The sequence below is a fragment of the Nyctereutes procyonoides genome, unplaced genomic scaffold (genome assembly GCF_905146905.1).
Source record: "Nyctereutes procyonoides isolate TBG_1078 unplaced genomic scaffold, NYPRO_anot_genome, whole genome shotgun sequence".
Classification (NCBI taxonomy): Eukaryota; Metazoa; Chordata; class Mammalia; order Carnivora; family Canidae; genus Nyctereutes; species Nyctereutes procyonoides.
The window spans coordinates 12,182,356-12,203,247 of NW_026575049.1; the positions used below are offsets into that span (position 1 = coordinate 12,182,356).

The 20,892-nt window shown below is 34.5% G+C and overlaps 1 protein-coding gene across 4 annotated transcripts in view; it reads left to right on the forward strand.

Annotated features, from left to right (window-relative positions):
* Positions 1 to 20,892, forward strand: part of CNOT2 (CCR4-NOT transcription complex subunit 2) — a 116,040-nt gene that overhangs the window by 60,151 nt on the left and 34,997 nt on the right. For 3 of the 4 annotated variants that reach the window (XM_055327953.1, XM_055327956.1, XM_055327954.1), the window contains exon 3: positions 10,160 to 10,282. In XM_055327953.1, coding sequence (XP_055183928.1) covers positions 10,160 to 10,282 — 123 coding nt within the window. Of the gene's footprint in view, positions 1 to 27; positions 203 to 10,159; positions 10,283 to 20,892 lie in introns of those variants that run through there. The other variant, XM_055327955.1, reaches the window with a different exon arrangement.

The window sequence follows — 20,892 nt, forward strand, 5'->3', positions numbered from 1 at the left end:
GTTCTGGTTGGACTCCTTTCTTATCGTTTGCTGGAGTTTGAACTTCAGAGCTATGGTGTCAACCCTGCTGTAGTATCTCAGGGGAGCTCCTAGTGTGGGGCTGGTGTCATGGCTCACCCTCCAACCTTTCCTTCTTCACTTCAGCCTCCAGCTCTGAGCTTTCCAATCCCCAGAGTAGCAAATGTTGAAAGAAGTTGCACAGGTAAGTATGTGGTGGGAAAGTCTGGGGGAAAAATGGTACTGTCATCAGTATTTTGAGGGTGGGTGTTGGGCCATTTACCAGTGAGTCATTTTATTAGTTTAAAAATAAAATGCTTTTGTAAATTATTTTTCTCATAAAATTACCAGAAATTGTTAAATAAAAGAGTCTAGTGTCTTAAGAAATTACTTTTTTGTTAGATGTGAAACAGAGAAAAACTTAAACTGAATAAACCATTAATGTGATAATACAAAGGAAGGTTATTAGATTTTTCTTTTCTTTTTTTTTTTTTTTTTTTTTTAAGAAACTTCGTATATTCCACAGTGTATGGCAGGACCAGAAAATTTGTTTTCAGAAAGGAAGTTAAGAAAAAAGTGGGGAGGTGTAAATTCATAGACTTAAAATTTTGCTACGTGTAAGTTGGTCTCAGAATGAGGCAAGTTTTAGTTCTCTTCCACTAGCTTTTTATACATGCTGTTTCTTTCTTGAGATTTTAGGCAAGTAGCTGCATTTTTAATATCTGCAGGAATAGAAACTTCAAGTATCTTTTTCTCTGAAGTCTCGACCGGAAAAGTGGAACATTTCTACCATCGTAGGGTTTGAGATTAACAAAAATGAGTGTAGGAGCAATGAAGGCATAATGTCTGCTACAAAAGTTCAGCAAAGATTTCTTGAATGAATAAGGTCACCAGTGTGTGTGTGTGTGTGTGTGTGTGTGTGTGTGTGTGTGTGTGAAATTCTAACACTCCAGGCATTTTCTCTTTGTATTGTACTGAAAATCATGATCTAACATCACATATTTTTTCCCTTAATGTATACTTATTGGAAATAATTTCGTAGCAATGTAACCCTAGGTCTGCACTACTTTGCTTACTACTAATACTATTCTTTTAGGCTCTTGCTTTTCAGAAAGCCTTCAAATATTGTTTCTTTCTTTCTCCCAGATTGATCCTGTATAATTCTTAATTAAGTGATTTCTACATTGTTTTGCACGTAACAAGACATTCAAAATTATATCCAGGAAAAGTAGACTTAATATGGCCTATGATTGCTAAACTTTCTTCAGAGAAAGTATGTCATGCTTAAAGGGACTGAGACGCTGACTGGCACTTTAGGTCCTCAAAGTCTGGAATCCTCAGCAATTTATCCTCCTTTTCTCCCCTTAAATTCTAGAGTTGTGTGTTTTGTTTTGTTGTTTTTGTTTTAAATTTACTAGGAGCCTTGTAGAAATGCATAGTACCTTGGCAAAGCAGATCATACATCCAGTTTCTTTTGGATTTCCCTTCCTCCCTTCTTTATTAGACTGATCCTCTCTCTTAAGGTTTTTAAGATTGGTTTAAGATAGTTATTCTCATTAAGAAGTTTCCCTTACTCTTACAGGATTTGTTTTGTATCTTAAATGTAAAGATTTTCTGCTGTTGTATGTCCTTTCACTTGTCAAACTGATAGGGGCATTTATAGACTCTCAATAACACACTTTAGAGAATTTGTAAATTTTGGGGGTGTATTTTAAGACATGGTGTACATGGTTTTGGGGAATATGATCTGAGTAAAGCAGCTTCAGACACCAGAATTTAGTAGATGGTTTTTGGATTAGGAAGAGTAATGTGTTCTTTTCTCACTCTTTGCTTGCCCTCTGTTTTTTTCTTGGATACTTGCCACCTGGGTTTTGTTTTGTTTTGTTTTGTTTGGATAAGACCTTTTACAAAATATCCCTGTAACCCCAGGAAAGGACTCTGTGCCAGAATATTTACCTGCTGTCCAAAATGATGACTGTGGATATGTTCACATAGCCCCCTAGTTTTTTGCTGAATCATCTTTCTATAGCCAGAGTCATATGTTTCCTGTGCATCTACCTGTAAACTGTCTTTTCACTATTCATTAAGGCTTTTACTGTTCATTTATTGGGCATTCTACATTTGCTGAAACTCAAGTGAATTGTTTTTATGTATTTCTATGCTGTTGGCTCAAGTTGATGAGTTTAGAAATTCTACCTTTAAAATTTACTTAAACTTTCACTTTTTCTTAGATCTATCCTAAGCAGATTCATAAATTATTCATTATTCTGGAACGAGTAGGACTTCATGAGTGGTATGTTTCTTACATGAGTAGAGAAAGATCTTTTTTTTTTTTAAAGATACTCAGATGTTGAGTTCTTTGTTTTTTGAGAAGCTAGATTTTAATTTTTTTCCAGTGTATGTATCCTTTTGTCCTTGACTTAAGCCCATTTCTTTTTTTAGTGTTTTTCAGGAATAAAATAAAATAAGGATTATTTATAATAGTTGTGAAACAGAATTGGTAGCTCAGAATCCTGTTACTGAAAAATACTCCTAAAACAAGAATTCCCTGGGTTCTCGCTATTTTCTAGGTTGTCATGTATAATATTTGATTTAGGAATGTTCTAGTTTCACAAAATTTGGGCAGTATCTCAGTGAGGTTTGGTCTGTCATTCTTCTCTGTAATAGATAATAAAAATACCAGATTATCTTCAGATATTATGGCTTTTCATGATTGGTTTCAAATGTTGATTCACTACATCTTGATAAAGTTGGTAAATATTAATGGTAATTGATTTTTTTTTTTTACCAGTTTCTGCTTACCTTGTAGACAACAGATAATTTTGTGTGTATATGTTTGTGAAGTGTTTACTGATAGTTAATGGGAAATTGGGAGGGAAACAAAAGGAAGAAGTCAAATTCTGTATTCAGCAATCAGAGTGGATTAATAAAAACTCCCTTAGGGAAACTGTAAGAAAGGAACAGTCTGTTCCTCTCTCCTCCAAGGCATTGAATGACTTATATTTGGCAAATTTTCCCTTTATATTACAAAGTTCAAGCAAATTCTGTTGTTAGAAATGAAAAAAAAATTAATGGCTATTGAAAAGTCTTCATACTTTAATGTGAAATAGTTGATTTTTTTAATGAGACACATATATCAGCATGTTAACAGTAAAATTTCTGACTACATTAGAGAACCCACAGGAAGTTGCCATTAGGGATTTGTTCTTATTTGAAGTGATTTAATAGATGTATGCTACACATTCAGTGCTGCAGTGTCTATTTCAGTAGTTTATAATGAAATTTAGAGATTTTATAATCCTGATTCCCTGAAGGATTGTATTATTTTCACTGTATTTAGAAAGTACTTAAAATATTAGTTCATTTGGAATCTGGAAACTTTTACTTTTTAATTACTTTTTAATTGGTGTAATCATGTTCTTGTAAACATAATTTTATTCTAAAATTAATGGAACTTTCTCTAAAATGGGTACAGTCAGTTTGGTAGTGAGTGGCTTTTATTTTACATACCTCTTCTAGTCATTTTTCAGCTAACGAGATCTTTTTGACATGCACAGATACTTGATTCTAACATCCTCTGTTACTATGTTCATTGCAAAATGAGCACCCTTCTCTTTTTGCCCCTAACTCCTATTCCCATCATGAAGCTTACAATTTGGGGGGAATACACACTTTAAAGTATTAGTTATATGTGTGAGAGTCATTGTACTATAGTGGTTAAAAAGGGGAACTCCAGCAGATTGCCTGGATTCATATCCCATTTCTGTCACTTATCAGATATGGAACCTTGGGCACATCAGATGTATGACCTTGGGCATGTTATCCAGCTTCTCCATTTCTCATCTAAAAATGAGGACTACACAAGTAAATACTTGAGGATTGCATAAAGCAATAAATTTTAAAGCATTTAGAGTATATTGCCTGGCACATAGTAAGTGATCAATAAAAGTTCTTTTTTATTATTGTATGATTGTAGTTATGGTAAAGTATTTTCAATGACTGTAAATCAGGAGCCCTAACTTAGTGTGAAAGTTTCAAATGGAAGAAAGAACATTCTAAATAGAGGTATAAGCATATACAAAGGCCCTGAGGTGGAAAAAATCTTGTGTAGGCGTGGCAAGTTTAGTTGTGGAAGGGTATCTGTGGAGAGAGTTAAGGTCAGAGAGTTTACAGAGGACCTTGTAAGCCTTATAATTGTTTTAGGAATCTGTTGAGGCATTTTGATCAATAGGGCTACAACAATTAAATTTTCATTTCATTTCATTCATTTATTCATTGATTCATTCATGAGAGACACAGAGAGAGGCCAAGGCTTCGCCAGAGGGAGAAGCAGGTTCCCTGCAGGGAGCCCGATGTGGGATTCGATCCTGGACCCTGGGATCACGCCTTGAGTCAAAAGCAGACGCTCAACCACTGAGCCACACAGGTGTCCCTAAATTTTCATTTTAAAAATTCAGTTTGGTTAATGTGGGAGAGTAGATTTGAGGGGAATAAGAATGGGCTAATAAAGATCTGTTTGGAGAATATTGGAGATGCTTATGCTAGGAAAGATAAGGATAATTTCAGTGAATATTTAAAGTTAGTCTAGTCAGCTTGAGTTTTAATTGTTGAAGATCATAAAAGTTAAAGATGGCATTTTTTTCAGAGATTAACATGAATAGGAACAACTGTGAATAACAAATTAAGCTGAGGCATAAGTTTTGTTTGGGGTCTTGAGAGAATTACTGCTACAAAATTATGTTAAGGTCAGGATCTCAGGATTCTTGGTCTGTATCCTCTGGGTAGGAGAAATTAACAAGAGATGAGAACATGAAAATGAGTCAATGTAGTGGTTATTAGTATGGCGCCGTAATAAACTGTTAGTCAAGGGAAATCTGGCTTAGTTCATCACCTCGATTTTTGTACCTGGTTTTCCTGCCTATACTCTTGCCCTCTTAACCTGGCATTGAAGACCAAGCCTACTTTTCCTTACCACCTATCAGAATCCTTCCAGACATCTTTTGTGTTAGCTATATTGAAAGTCTTGTTTCTTGGGCTTTCTCTCACTTCTGAGCACTTGTACATGCTGTCTCTTACGGGAAAAGTTTGCTTCAACCTCCCACCCCCCACACTTCAACTTTTAAAATTTCTTAAGTCTTTGTCAAACATAAGTTCTTTGATAATAAAATCGTATAGTCGGTTTCCCTCAGACACAAATATTCCCTTATTTGTGCTCTCTGTACCTGTGTAGATTTTCATATTGTAATTGTTTATTCACAGGTATGTTTCCCAGCTAGACTATTAACTTGTTCAGTACTTGGAGCTGAGGACTCCAGTGGTTGAGCGACTGCCTTCCACTCAGGGTGTGATCCTGGGGTCTTGGGATCAAATCCCACATTGGGCTCCCCAGAGGGAGCCTGCTTCTCCCTTTGTCTATGTCTCTGCATCTTTCTGTGAGTCTCTCATGAATAAAGAAGTAAAATCTTTAAAAAAATTTTAAGAAAAGACTCGGAGCTGTTACTTTTGTATTCATTACCACAGCTTTTTTTTTTTTTTTTTTTTTTTTAAGATTTTATTTGAGAGAAAGAGCATAAGCTAGTGCAGGTCGAGGAGTTAGAGGGATTCCAGCCTGGGACCACGACCTGAGCTGAAGGCAGACACTTAACTGACTGAACCAGCCAGGTGCCTCACTGTACCACAGTTTTTGGCATAGTTCATATAGTATGCCTTCAGCATGTTTGTTGAAATGTGAAAGCAGACTAGTCAGGAGGCTAAACCAAACTAATCTAGAGCTTAAACTAAGATGATGATAGGAAGAATGGCAAAAAAAAGATGTGAAAGCCACTTTGAAGAAAGAACAGAACTTTGGATGTACAGAACAAAACAAGAGAAAATAACTTGGAAAATCAGTTTTAAATACTGATTTAGTTTATTGTACTTCTTAGGTAGAAATGTCTAGGGTACCTTAAAATTTGCTGCTAGAACCTTGAGTTAATGCTGGAGATAGATTTTGAAATCAACCTACATTTGTTTGCTATCAGGAAAAGGACCACTCTACCATGGATGTGTTTCTGTCCCTGGGAATAGGATTCCATGCCCGGGCCAACATTTGCCAGCATTATAGACAATAAATGATTTCAGAGTAAGTTCCTCTCCAGAGGCCTTGCTGAAGGAAATATGTGTAAGATTAAATCTCATCCTGCCTTGGGTATGATCTGAGTCTGTTTTTCACCCTTTCCTATGTGGTTTTTTCAGATGTATATTTTCAAGTTTTTCATTTATAAGATGTCCTAGTTTTGTTTCCCTGAACTTTTTAAAAAGCTCCAGGCCTTGTTTTTTATTCCTTCTGTTCTTTAATTGTCATCCATTCCACATGTGGCCACTTTACTAGTCTTTGAAGTTACTGGTTTAGATTATCTTAAGTATGCGGTTTTACAAATACTTTTTTTTTTTTGTGATTCTGATTTCCTGTATTTGAGTTTGTAATACTGTATTTATTTATTTATGTTTGAAATACTGTATTTAAATGTTGAGGGTGTCATACCTTAGGAATTCATAGCTAAATTAAATTATGAAGAAGTATACTGGGAAAATCCGGAGCTTGGCGCTTCCACTCTGCCTGTCACTTTATCCCCCTCTCTGTACTACTTCATTTTGAGACCTACTCTTTTGCAAGGAGGGTGAGTGGTGAGAGGAGGTTCGGGGCAGGGGTGCTTAGGATGATAAGATTAGTGTGAGCTAACCTATATATTTATCTTTCTGATTAGAGTTTGTGGAATCAAAGGAAAGATAAAATGTCTTTATTAAATCTTTTAGATCTATGTTCAAAAAAGGCTTAAGAAACTGCTTTTGGTACATACGTATGTCATATCAAATTCTTTCTTGGTAAAATCTCACTTTTTGCTTCTCCTTTGTTATAGCATCTGATATGAAAGTCCAGAGAGAAGGTAGTCGGTTAACAAAGTAGATATAAGCCCTTGATATGTTTGCTTGAAAAAATGCTGACAAATTGGTATATACTAAAGATTCTCACGAATGGTTTATATGATGTAAAATGTAGTTTGATTTTATTTTTTAAATTTCCATTTACCAAATTGACTTTAATATATATGGCTAAAATTACCAGTAGTTTCAATATATTCTTGTCATATCCTCTTTGAAATGGATAAAAATTGATTTCTAGATTCCTTTGGTTACTACTTACTCTCTTCCAGGAAATAATGTAAATACCTTAGCCTTTAGTATCATCCATTCATCCATCCATTAGTGTCTGGTCTCTCTCAGAATATATCCTTTTTCTAACCATGTGTCCCCACTTCTACCACTACCTCTGTGGTCTAATTTACTATTATTTCTCACCGCCTGCTTCCCTTCTTCTTTTCTGTCCATTCCTTACAGAATAACTGCAGTTGTTAAAAAATACATATGCCAAATTGTTACTCAGACTATCCCCAAGCCCTTTAGACTTCTGTCTCACATGGAATAAAATTCAAAGTCGCTCAGGGCCTGCAAGGCACAGCAAGATTTGGGACCACCAGTAACTGACTTCTAAGTTCCTACTGCTTGAGTCACACCACTGAGGATCTTGCTGTTCTCTGTGTCTGTTGAATAATCTTCCTACAGGTCTTTGTGTAGTTGGTTCCCTTACTTCTTTGCTTGGTTGTTAAATTCCTAGTTTCATCTTTCATGGCTATTTTAAAATACTTTTACTACCCCAGTGCCTCATTCTGTGTGGAATAAAGCACAGACTCTTAAAAATGAAGTAAACTAGCTTTTATGAAAAACTTACTGTGTAGTTCTGTTCTTTCCTTTTCTTTCTCTCTCTCTCTCTCTCTCTCTCTCTCTGCCCTGGATCAGATAATTCTTTATTTCATTTTGGTACTTATTCCTGGACTGGTGTTGCGTTTGGAGAGCAAGCAAGGTATTAACACTCTTACCTTTCTTTTTTTGCTGAAGTCCTGTTGTAAGGATAATTCATATTTGAACTGATTATGTAATTTCTGTGTTGAAATACACAAAACAAAAATGAAATTCTGATTTTTGGTATTTTCTCTTCCTCTTGCCTCCCTTCTCTCTCTCTCTTACACACACACAGTGAGTGTGGGAAAATTATATTAATGAACGAGAAACATTTCTGCTCTCCTTTGAGGGATTTCATATGGTTTACTTTCAAACAGTAAAACCTTTTACACAATATTGACATGAAGTTTTTTATTCTATACAGTTAATTTCAATTTTGGAATTCTAGGAGTCTATATTGGTTTTGATGATAAATGTCATACAAAAATTGTTAAGGAGAGTTTACTTTGTATCCTTTGAGTTGATTTATATGTGTATAATTTGATGAGAGGTAACCCTGGTAGTCTCCTGATATTTTACTGAATTTTCTAGGTATCCTGCCATTTCCACATGTTTATCCTTTCTAAGAATTAGAACTTAATAGTAATGATCCTTTAAAGAGAATTAAATATATCCTTAACTTTCGCAAAATAAACTTTTAAAATCTCATCTGTAAAGACTCTTAATTGCAGACTAAAGTGCTTTTTCCACTGTTACTTTTCTGTAATAAAACTCCTTAAAAAACACTTCTTTTTCCTGTTAAAGACTACTTAGGGGGTTGATGGATAGGCATGTGGGATTCTACTCCCTGAAATTACATTCAGAATTACAGAAGAGCTTCTATGAGATTTACCAGGGAGTCTACTACTAAAGAAGTTTAAGTATATTCTAACAAAATAATAAACCCTTTAAAAATAACTTTCTGTATTTCACACCTAAGGAAATTAATAACCCCAAAACAGTCACTAAATTGTCATCAGACTGTTGCTCATATTTAACTAAATACCTTTTTCTCAGACCTCAAAAGGAAGCATGGCTAAATATTTGAATTTCGTAAAAACTTAACAGGGGACCATAAGATATAAAGCAATTATTAAATAGTTTGGTGCTTTCAACAAACTTGTATGTCAAATGTGGTCATTAAAGACTGCAACTTTATCAGTTCACCATGTCTACCCATAAATAGTAGTAACTACACGTTTGATTTTGAAATGTGAAGTAAAAGAAGTTGTTCGTTTCTTATTTATAATTGAAGAAAATACCCTTATTCACTATGAGTGTACAAGACAGATGTCAAATTTGATGTGAGTTTTTCCCCACAATTTTTGTGAAAAGATGTAGTCACTATGTAGTCAAGTCTTTACAAATGTCTTCCATCGTGACATTTCAGTTTACTTCAGTCTACAAAGTACCATTGTTGGAAGACACATTGACCAGAAATAACCTAGTCAGTTGATAGTTTTGGAAACCTTATAAAGAGGTCATCCTAAGGAGAAAAAATTAGCACAGGGTGCCTGCCTGGCTCAGTAGAGCATGCGACTCTTGATTTTGGGGTCATGAGTTCGAGCCTCACATTGGGTGGAGAAATTACCTAAAAAAATAAAGAAATGTGACCATTTTCTAACACTGCCTTTAAAAAAAAGATAATTAGCGTAGATTTAGTAATTATTTGTATTGGTGTTAGTTCAAAATTACTAATATTGGATGTGGTAAAGACTTAAAAAACAAAAGAGTAATAAGCAGGTTACGTAACAGAAACTGTACAGTTAAACCAGGATGGTAAATGAAACGTCACTGTTCTGTGAAGTGGGTACTTGTGGCTAGAGATAAAGTTTCTGTTTTGCCATTATTCGCTGACTCAAGTGCTATACATCTTAATAAACTTAGATTGTGAGTGAAGATGATATGCTCTGGAAAACAGATCATTTACAAACTAGACATAGTGATGACAAAATACTAATACTGAAGATACGTGTGAAGATTTTGAATAATTAAACCTGAAGTTAATTTTTTAAAGGTCTTTGTATGGGAAAGTTATATTTGAGGTTGCAGATTTCAAGAATAAATGATATTTCTTTTAAAGTAAGTGGAATTATTGTATTAAATAGGCTTTATTAAGTTTCTCCTCTTGCTTTTTAGAGCCTGGAAACAAAAATATAATACTATATTCTTATAGTTAGATTAGATTTATGACTTTTTCACATGCCCCATTAGCCCTCCCTTAGTTGATCTGTTTCTTTATCTTAGCATTGCTTCTTTTATCTTCTGTTTTCCACATAGGAGTTTGTTAAAACTTGGGATCTTCCAAAATATTACTCTTGATAAAAGCAATCTTTTTGTTTAGGTGACAAACAGCATGTTTGGTGCTTCAAGAAAGAAGTTTGTAGAGGGGGTCGACAGTGACTACCATGATGAAAACATGTACTACAGCCAGTCTTCTATGTTTCCACATCGGTCAGAAAAAGATGTAAGTTAATCAGTTATATTGTGTTTACTCAGTAGTGTATGTCTGTTTCTTTCTGGCTCCTGAAAAGCAGTATGTGAAATGCAGAGTACCATCTTTGTTTGAGGGACTGTGTTTTAGGCGCAGTGCTAGGCCCTAGGGATACAGAAATGATGCCCTTACATATTAGTGGGAGATAAAATGTCCTATAACTCTGAAGTTGGGATATGGTTAATACTGTTGTAAGAACTACTCAAAGACAAGAGGTAAACATCGTATCACTTCTCGATCATCAGTTGTTTTTTTTAACTTGTGAAGTAACTTGGTATTTTTATATTAAAATATGCCTATAGAGTAGAAAGCAGATTTGCAAGATTTAAAGATAAAATAGGAAGATTCAATGAAATTTTACTTTTGTTGTGTAATCTTTAGGCTGTAATCCTAAACTTTAGTTAGTAAAAGCATCTCCTCTGTTCAACTATAGGGTTGCTACTATAGAAAAATTTTTGAAAAACTTTGGTCAAAACATGGAAGGTGATATAGAGGTGTGGATTAATTAAGTACTTTGGAAGGCGAGTAGTTCAGTAATCCCATTTGGATTGAAAGGATTTAACATAGCTAAGTCATAATTAGTAAATTGATAAAATATTTTAAAATAAATTTAATGGTTATTTCCAAATTCTAGTATGCCTCTTTAAATTATACACTATATATTGTAGTAGTCAAACCAGTTGCATTTTTGTACTTTGTACCCACCCACTTTTTTTTTATCCTTTCAACCCTTTATGCTGCTCCAAATTTCCCTCTTTATAACAATCTATTCTAGTTATTAACCTGATGAGATTCTTACTGATATTTAAATGCTCTCATTTTTCTTTAAAGTTGATCATTAGTAAATCACTTCCTATGTCTTAGAATTTCACAAACTGGTTTAATCTGGTGATTCCCCCCCCCCCCATTGTGGTATTACTCCCCTTTAATTGAAAAATTGTCATTTTGGCAACAATGTATCAGTTGTGTTCTTAGGAGTCTTCCAAATATGTGGTGACTAATGTCCTCTAATTAATTTTCTGTTACCTTATTGCCCATCTATATGCTCTTAGATATAGATTATAATTGAATTTGTTTTTACTTAAGTTTCTATGTTTGTGTATTGATCTTGTAGTTAAAGAATTTGGGATATAGTTTTTGCAAAAACTATAAAACTTATCTATGTGTATGTTATTGTGATTCTATAGTGCAAGTTAAGTTTTGTGGAAAAAATAATAATGGAATATTACTTATTGATGAAAAGCACTCATTCTGATTAGGAAGATAAGCCTTCACACTGAAATCTGGAATAAAGTATGTACAGAGAATGACAAAGATGTCTGTCTTCTAGAGAGTAGAAATACTGTATATCAGAGGTTCTTAGTCAAAATGATTAAATACGCTTACATATGTTGGTTACCATTCCTGTTTAGCTTTGTCACAAAAATAAGTGATTTGCTTTACAACCCCCCCACTTTTTTTTAAGATTTATTTTTATTTATTTATGATAGAGAGAAAGAGAGAGAGAGAGGCAGAGACACAGGCAGAAGGAGAAGCCGGCTCCATGCAGGGAGCCCGACGACGTGGGACTCGATCTTGGGTCTCCAAGATCATGCCCAGGGCCAAAAGGCAGGCGCTAAACTGCTGAGCCACCCGGGCTGCCCGACATATTTTTTACTAGAAAGTAAAAATACACCAGTTTTTACTCTCATCAGTTGTTACCTTTAAGTCTTTGCAGTATACAAAAGAAACTTACTGTTTTAAAATACACTAAAACAGGGGTTCCTGGGTGGTCAGTGAGTTAAGTGCCCGACTCTTGATTCTGGCTCAGATCATGATCTGGGGGTCATGAGATCTAGCCCTGCTTGGGGCTCTGTGCTGGACCTGGAACCTGCTTGAGATTGTTTTTCCTTGTACCCCACCCCCCCTTAAAAATACTTTTAAGACATTAAGTTTACACACATGCAGTCATGTAGTTACATATCTTTTCCATACAGTTGCTGGTCATTTGTTTTTCTTCTTTTGTGGATTACCTATTTTTGTGCCATTTTCTTTGTTTGTTTCTTTCTTTCTTTCTCTTTTCTCTCTTTTCTTTTCTTTCTTTATTTCTTTCTTTTTCTTTCTGAGATTTCACTTATTTATTCATGAGGAAGAGGAAGAAGCAGGCTCCATGCAGGAAGCCTGATGCAGAGTCCCGGGATCACATGGTGCCACTTTCTATTTTTCTATTGAGATGGCAAATCTTGTTTATTTGTTAGCATTTTCCATAAATTAATAGTCTCTTGTGCTTTGTTATAAATATTTTTCGAGTGTTTTTGCTTGCAGTTTAATGAGTGATTTTTTAATATAAAAATATTTATCATTCTTATTGAATTTGACTCATCAGTCTTTTTATTTTTGTGGTTTCCGTTTTTGAGACCATACTTTAGACTTTTCCCAACTACTTTCTTCTAGCATTTTGTGGTTCATTCTTCAGATATAACTTAGGTCCCTTAGAAATGTATTTTGGTTGAGGCACTTGGGTGGCTGAGTCAGTTAGTTAAGCATCTGACTCTTGATTCTGGCCTAGGTCATGATCTCAGGGTGGTGAGATTGAGCCCTGCCTGGGGCTGTGCGTTGAGTGTGGAGCATGCTTAAGATTCTCTCTCTTCACACCTCACTCAAGCTCCCCCCCCCAAAAAATGTATTTTGATTTAAGGTGTGAATATTAGTGCCTGGATCTCTACCCCTGTACTCCTCCCACCCTCTTAGTGAGGTTGTCTAATATCCAGTTGTCCCAACACCAGTTATATTTTAGATCACAGGTTAGAAAACTTTTCCAAAAAGGACCAGGTAATAAATATTTTAGGCTTTATGGGCCAAGAGGCTAAATAAAGGATAATTATGTAGGTATTTATATAACCATTTAAAAAGTAAACTTTTTTTTTAAAGTAAATATTCTTAGTTCATGTGCCCTACAAATACAAGTAGTGTGCTAGATTTCTCACATAGGGAGGAATTTGTTCACCCTTGAGTTAGACCATTCATTTAAGGCTTTTTTTTTTTTTTAAGATTTTATTTATTTATTCATGAGAGACAAGCAGGCAGGCAGAGGGAGAAGCAGGCTCCATGCAAGGAGCCCGACGTGGGACTCGATCCTGAGTCTCCAGGATCACGCCCTGGGCTGAAGGTGGCGCTAAACCGCTGAGCCACCCAGACTGCCCCATTTAAGGCTATTTGAAATCTTCTCTTAATATATATATAATGTCTGATGTATTCTTGGGCCTGTTTCTAAACTCTTGTTCTGTTTCTCACACTGATTCTATGGCAGAACTACAACATAGTTGAATTGCTGTAGCTTTATAGACAATTTTCACATCTTAGGTAAGGTCTTTCACATCCTTCTTTATAAAAATATTTTTGACTATTGCACATTTATGCTGATTATCAGAAGCCTATCTTTTGTTATTCATGCTTTTTTAATAAGTAGAGTTTTATGGCTGCCATTTTTGTTACATTTATCTGATTGTTTTTTGTTGATGTAATGAATAGTTCGTGTGTGTTTGTTTTATAACCAGCTACCTAAGAAAACACTAGTTTTTGTTGAATTGGGAACAGGAACATAGGTTCTGTAGGTTCTGCTATTTGATTTTATATCTCACTCACATGACTTACTGGCTAGTTGTCCTTGGGCAAGTTAGTAAGTCCCTGTGTGTTTCAGCTTTTTCATCTATAAAATAAAAATAGTAAGAGTACATGACTCATGGGTAGGTATAAGGATTGAATAAAAACTGTATGCAAAACTTTTAGAAGACCAGAAAGTAAATATTAAGTAAATTTTACTACTAATATGAACAATAGTAATACTATTCCATTTGATTGTCTTGGGGTTTTTTTAATAGTTATGTATATCATCTGCAAATAACAATTTTATTATAAAAACTATTGACAAGAGAGCTTTTAAACATAAATGGCTGGTATAATTTTGTAATTTTTTTTTCTGGAAACAAAATAATTTCAAATTATAATTTATGATAAAAACTGGTCAGTGATTGAATCAATCATAAGCCATTTATTATAAAAAACATCCTGATTTACCCTATCCATAAAGTATAAAATGTAACTCTATCACATGCATGGTTGTAGAAGTATTTGGGAAGCTGTTTTTCATGTGACTGTACTAATTAAATTATTAAGTAGTTCTTTAGGACTACTTATTTTCCAAGGCATTTTATTTCAAGAGATTTCCTATATATGTATGTATTTTCCTAAAAAATGCTGAATTTGCTATTTTGAAGTATAAAACTAGCTTAATAAATTCTACAGATGTTATTTCAGTGTTTTCATAAGCTTAAATCAGGCAGATGTGGATTTGATTTCATTTTTATCATTCTTTTTGGGGGACATTATAGACAATTAAAAGCTTTCATATAAGGTATTAATAGACAGCTCTTTGAGGATTATATAATTTACGCAGCTTAGAGTTTTTGCTGTCTTTAAATATATTTTTATTTTAATTGCTAACATTTTTCTAGTCATATCTGTGCACTACTCCATGATTCTTAAGCATAATTATTTTAAAAGCACAAACTCGTGGGAAATCTTTTCCCCTTGTTTTAATATATGCTGTAAAAACATGAAGTATGACACCTATTCCTTACTTTTTTTGTTTGTTTTTTCCTATTCCTTACTTTAAAAAAAAACTCTTAAAACTGGTTAAGAGTAGACCACTTCCTTATTTTGAGAGACGACAACCATTCTGAACTCTTGCCTAGTTTCTGTGCTTTTGTTATCCTACAACAGTTGTGGCTGCTACAATTTCTTTCAGGCCAATTAATAACCAGTATTTCATGAAAATATGTTATAAATAAGGATACCTTCTATTACCATTATTGTTGTCATTGTTGTGATTAGTATTACCTACATTTTGGAGTCATGCTTGGCAGTCTCCAGCTCATTGCATTCACATTCCTTTCTACCTGAAGACCTTGACACGGTTTGTTTGTTTTGTATTTCAGATCCTCACACCTCTCTCTCTCTCTCTCTGTATCCAGGTATATGCTAAAATACCTTCCCCCAGAAGGCTTCTCTCTTTTCCTAAGTAGCCTTGTATATACTATACTACTGTATCCTTTTAAATTCTTTCTTGCATTTTCACAATCATAGCACCTCTTTACCTAAAAGTTATATATTCATCAATTGTTTATTATTCTCTCTACTCCACCAGAATTTAGGCTTAACAGGGGCAAGGACTTTGCCAATCTAGTTTACTGCTATGTTCTTGAACCTGTATATAATCACAGAAGATAGTAGGCTATCAGGGAGTCTGTTAAAGGGAGGGAAAAGAGTTGATACTGAAAAAAAAAAAAAAGATTATTTGCAAATGATATTATTTCCTGAAAAACTGAAAAAAATCAGCTTTAAAAATAGAAAATATGGATGTGTATAAATGTGGAAATTCTTATGGCAGTGATAACCTGATAGAGTTAAATGTAAATCAGACTAAAGAAACTGGAATTAAATGTCAAATCATTTGAAGGAAATGTTCTAAGACCTCTGAAATTCATTGACATTCACATAATATTCAAACTCCGTATTTTAAAGATAAAAGCCTACTTCTAAAGGGGAGTTAAAATGATACACTTAGAAGATAAATCGTGATATGTACAAAAAGAATAACAAAATGTTTAATCTCAATAATGACAATAAAAATTCATAGTTAGAAAATGATACTTTATTTCTCTCATACTAGTAATAGTAAGGTGGTGCTTTTTTAATGGAAGAATAGTCACTGTCTGAGGGAGCATTGAAATAATTGCTGGAGAACTATAATTAATGTAGACTTTCAAAAACAGTTTAGAAATGAATTAAAAGGCTTTTAGGGACGCCTGGGTGGCTCAGTGGTTGAGCGTCTGCCTTCAGCCCAGGGCGTGATTCTGGAGTCCCAGGATCGAGTCCCATGTCAGGCTCCCTGCATGGAGCCTGCTTCTCCCTCTGCCTGTGTCTCTACTTCTCTCTCTGGGTCTCTCATGAATAAATAAATAAAATCTTTTTAAAATTTAAATAAATTTAAAAATGTGAACATTTCTTCAATCAGTAATACGCCTTCCTATTTGTCTCTAACCTAAGATTTAGACAGTATAATATAAAGATGGTCATTGCTACATTTTGAGTTCAAATGTTAAATGCCCAAAAGGAATTAATTACTTGGCTGTTCCAGCATGTATTACACTTTTTAAAAACTGCTCATTTTAAAGCATAAGTTACAAGGTCCTATGACGTACTGTTTTGTTTTTCTGACTGTTCCCTCCCTTCTTTCTCCTTTCTTCTTTTGATTTTTTTAAAGTATTGTCTTGTAGTCTTTCTTTGTGTCTGTTAAGGTTTCATTGTGACTCCATGGTTTGATTTTTTAAACCATACTGTTGGGCAGCCCGGGTGGCTCAGTGGTATAGCGCCACCTTCAGCCCAGGGTGTGATCCTAGAGACCCGGGATCAAGTCCTACGTTGGGCTCCCTGCATGGAGCCTGCTTCTCCTTCTGCCTGTGTCTCTGCCTCTCTCTGTTTCTCTGTCTCTCTGTCTCTGTCTCTCTGTGTCTTTAATGAATAAATAAAATCTTAAAAAAAAAACATACTGTTTAATTTTAAAATGTTTTTCAGATTCTGTCCTAGGTTTAGAACTTGTTTTCCTTTGTGGGTGGCTTTCTACCCCCACCTCCTTTTGGTAGATATGATATAGTCAAAGTTATAACTTGTGATTTTTAGAGGATACTTAAACTAATTTAATTTTTTAATTGCTTTTGTGGTCAGGGAATTTCTATTTAACCAAACTTTCTTGCATTTTGAAGTCCTTTGTTATTAAGAAAATATATATATTTTTAAAAATTTTATTTATTTATTCATGAGAATACACAGAGAGGAGAGAGAGGCAGAGACACACACAAGCAGAGGGAGAAGCAGGCTCCATGCAGGGAGTCCGACATGGGAATTGATCCCGGGTCTCCAGGATCATGCCCTGGGCTGAAGGCGGCGCTAAACCGCTGAGCCACCGGGCTGCCCAAGAAAATATTTTCTTGACTAAATTGATTTTAATGTTTCCAAAATATGTTTTGTGATTGAAGGTACATTAATTAGAGGGAATAATTGAGAAGTGATCACTATTAGGAAGCATAGAATAATACCTTTGTGTTGTTATGGATTGAGGACAGGAACTGAATTTGGTTAAGTTTTCAAATATATATATATATTTTAAGATTTTATTTATTTATTCATGAGAGGTACACACAGGCAGAGACACAGGCAGAGGGAGAAGCAGGCTCCATGCAGGGAGCCTGATGTGGGACTCGATCCCGGGACTCCAGGATCACACCCCGGGCTGACGGCAACGCTAAACTGCTAAGCTACTGGGGCTGCCCCAAATATATATATTTTTGAAACAAATTTTTAAACTTTTTTTTTTGTCATGAATTTCAGAATTGTATCTAGCAACAGTGGAAATAATTTTTAAAAATACAGTTTCTAACTTAATGATTTTTTTAACATTATATATAATAAACCAAGGATAAATGGGCTTGTTGTTGGGTCACTGAAATAACTTGAATCATAATACTATTTCTTCTAGTTGCTTCCTGATTTTTGTTGTTTGACTGCAGTTTGTTAGACTGAGAAATCAGGAAGAGTTTAATTGAAATGATGGTTTGGGACTGGGAACATGGTAACCTTGTTGGTTTCAGTGTTTTACCACTTGTGTAACATTTAATTCCTTTTTGCCATTTCCCCCATCTACAAACACAAGTTCTACTTAGTTTACTTGGAGTTTGTGATGATGAACCTCTTTCTTTAGCTTCTTAGACAAAAATTAATATAAATATAGAGCACTATTCAATAAATTCCCCAAAGACTGAAGGACCCTCTGAGACTGCTGTTAAAGGGAGTCCTGCTTTGGGAGGAAAATTAGATTACTAAGCAGCAGCTGCTACCATTTAGTGAGCACATACTGTGTGCCATATCTTAATCTCATTTAATCTTCACTTCAACTCTGTGAGGTAGGTAGTGTTATTTCCATCTTACAGGAAAGAAACAGAGGCCTGGCCCTCCCCATAGGTAAGTGGTAGAACCAGGATTCAAACCTAGAGTTTTTTTTTTTTTCTGACTCCAAAGCTGGGCTTATGTTGTACTCCCTACCATAATGTCGCTCTTGATCTAAAGCTTTATATTTCTTTAAGAAATTTATCTTTATATTATTAACTTTCAGCATTTAAAAAATATGTAAGTTTTCTGTTGTCTGGTTAATTGGAGTTATTGCTGTGCCATGATGCATTTCTTGTGCATTTTCTTTGCCTTCATAAATAGCATTTCTATCCCATTCACATTCCTTCTTTGTGTGTTAAATAACATTTTTAGCACTGACATATTTCATAAAGCGTACTATCAAAGTTTAAAAATACATACCATTAGGGACTGCTTTTATAAGAAATTATGTATTTGAAAAAAAATTATATATTTGCATTTTTGACATGTTTTGAGGCAGTTTTAACATCTGTTTGCATAGCTGATTAATGCTTATTTTACATGGATGCTTTGAAGGCTATAAACTCACGTTTAATAAATCACTTTCATATTCCTGTATTGTTTACTAACCTTCTTCACGTACTCTCACATACAGAGAAAATGGAGTATTTAATATATCACACTGGTAAATGGGTCACCATACTGCTCTTGATCACCAGTAATTGGCCCAGGGAGCCATGCCCTGGATGGCTGCATGTTGTGCCTCCTTCTCTTAGCTTCCTAGTGCTGAGAGGGTTGATATTTTGGCACACTATAACTCCTTGTGCATGTACAACCTTTGTGAGAAAGTGGACTAAAATAAAATGTTCTTTGGAGTTACATATTCAGTAAGCATAAATTTCTGGGAAAGGTAAAATTTTAAGTGGTCCATTCTAAAATGTTCACATTACGGATCACTCTAAGACATGCATTCATATTTGCCAATCTCATACATTTGAAGCTTTTGGAAACTACTCTTTTACTTTCATTTGTAACTTACAGTGATAACAGAAAATCATGATTTTAAGTATATAAGCCTTTCACCTTCTGTCACCAAATGTATTACACATTTTCTTTGCCTTGTCTTTGCAATTTGGAAATGAGCCTTTGAGTTCTTAAAATATTTCTGGGTACTTGGTAACAGTAATGATGGTTTTACCTAACAGAAGAACTTGATCAGGCATAAAATGTGTATTCTATCAATTTAATTGTTTAGATTGTGTACCCTCTGGATTTGAGAAGGGATATTTAAAAGCTTTTTTTAACTATTTGAATACTAATAGTTTTAGAGTAGTGTATTACTCAGCCCTGCCTCAGAAGAGTGATCTATATCATTAGTTTAAAACTACTCTTGTATAAAAATTCTTGTGAATGTTTGAATAATTAGAACAAGTCAGAATTTTGACATGAAAATATAGCATGAAATGTATATCATAAAACCTTTCTTGTTTAAATATTTCTCCTTCTGGTTGTCCTAATGTAGTCAATGTCAGCACCATTCTTCACTATCAGAGTGGCCTCTGATAGTTCCCTGTCTGGTGATTCTTTACTCTTCCTCCTTTTCTCTAAACCTCAACCATTTCAGCAGGTCATGAAATACAGTTGCTTCTACCTCCATAAGGTCTCTCTTTTGTAGTCCCACCTCTGCTGTTCTGGTTTAGTATCTTACCATTTCCATCCATTTTTGCTGTTGGAATTATCTCCCTAACGCACAGTTTGATCAGGTCACTTCTTTTGCTTAATATTTTTTTTTCTCATTATTGCCATAGTTGATAGTCATTTGCTATTTACATCTGGCCCCAGCACACTCTTAAATTTCTCATTCTATGTATGTCCACATGTGCATAGGGGTGTATGCCTTAAACTTCTTTCACTAATACCTGTAATGAAATCACGAATGTTTTTTATTTTGTTTGTATTCTAATTGTGTCACTAACTTTTGTCACACTTAACACTTGCTGTATATTCTTAGCCTGGAAGATCTCTCATCATATGTTATTGCTCTCTAAAATATTCCTGTTACCTTACCCTTGTTCAGAATTTTTTTCCTCTCGTGATACTGCAGACCATTTATCACGTTTTGCGCTAAGGTATAACTAGGTGCATAATTCATTTTCTTCATCTACTTGATTACAGTCCTTTTGTTGACATTGCCCAAATATTATTTAGTTAAATTGTTTTGGTGGTTCCTTAATATAAGATAGTACCTGAACATACCCTTATATGTACACGTTTTTATTTACTCTGTATAAGTATCTACTTTCTGTATTCAGTGCCAGTTTCTATGAGGAAATAAAAAATGAATATAAGTAACAAGTTCCATGAATATAACATGCCTTCAAAAATTTATATTCTAATAGGAAAAAAAGATGCTGATGCAATAAATTGAAAGGCACTGTTAAAGTGCCATGAAAGTCCCATCACTAACAGTATACATTATATACCATGTCTGTATAATTTTGTAAGTAATTTTGACTTGTCTTTTGGTATTATGTCATCTCTCCATTTATTATATGATTGTGTGTATATTTGTTAGATTTTTCTACCCGTTTTATGCATTAAACTATTTGCATGTATAA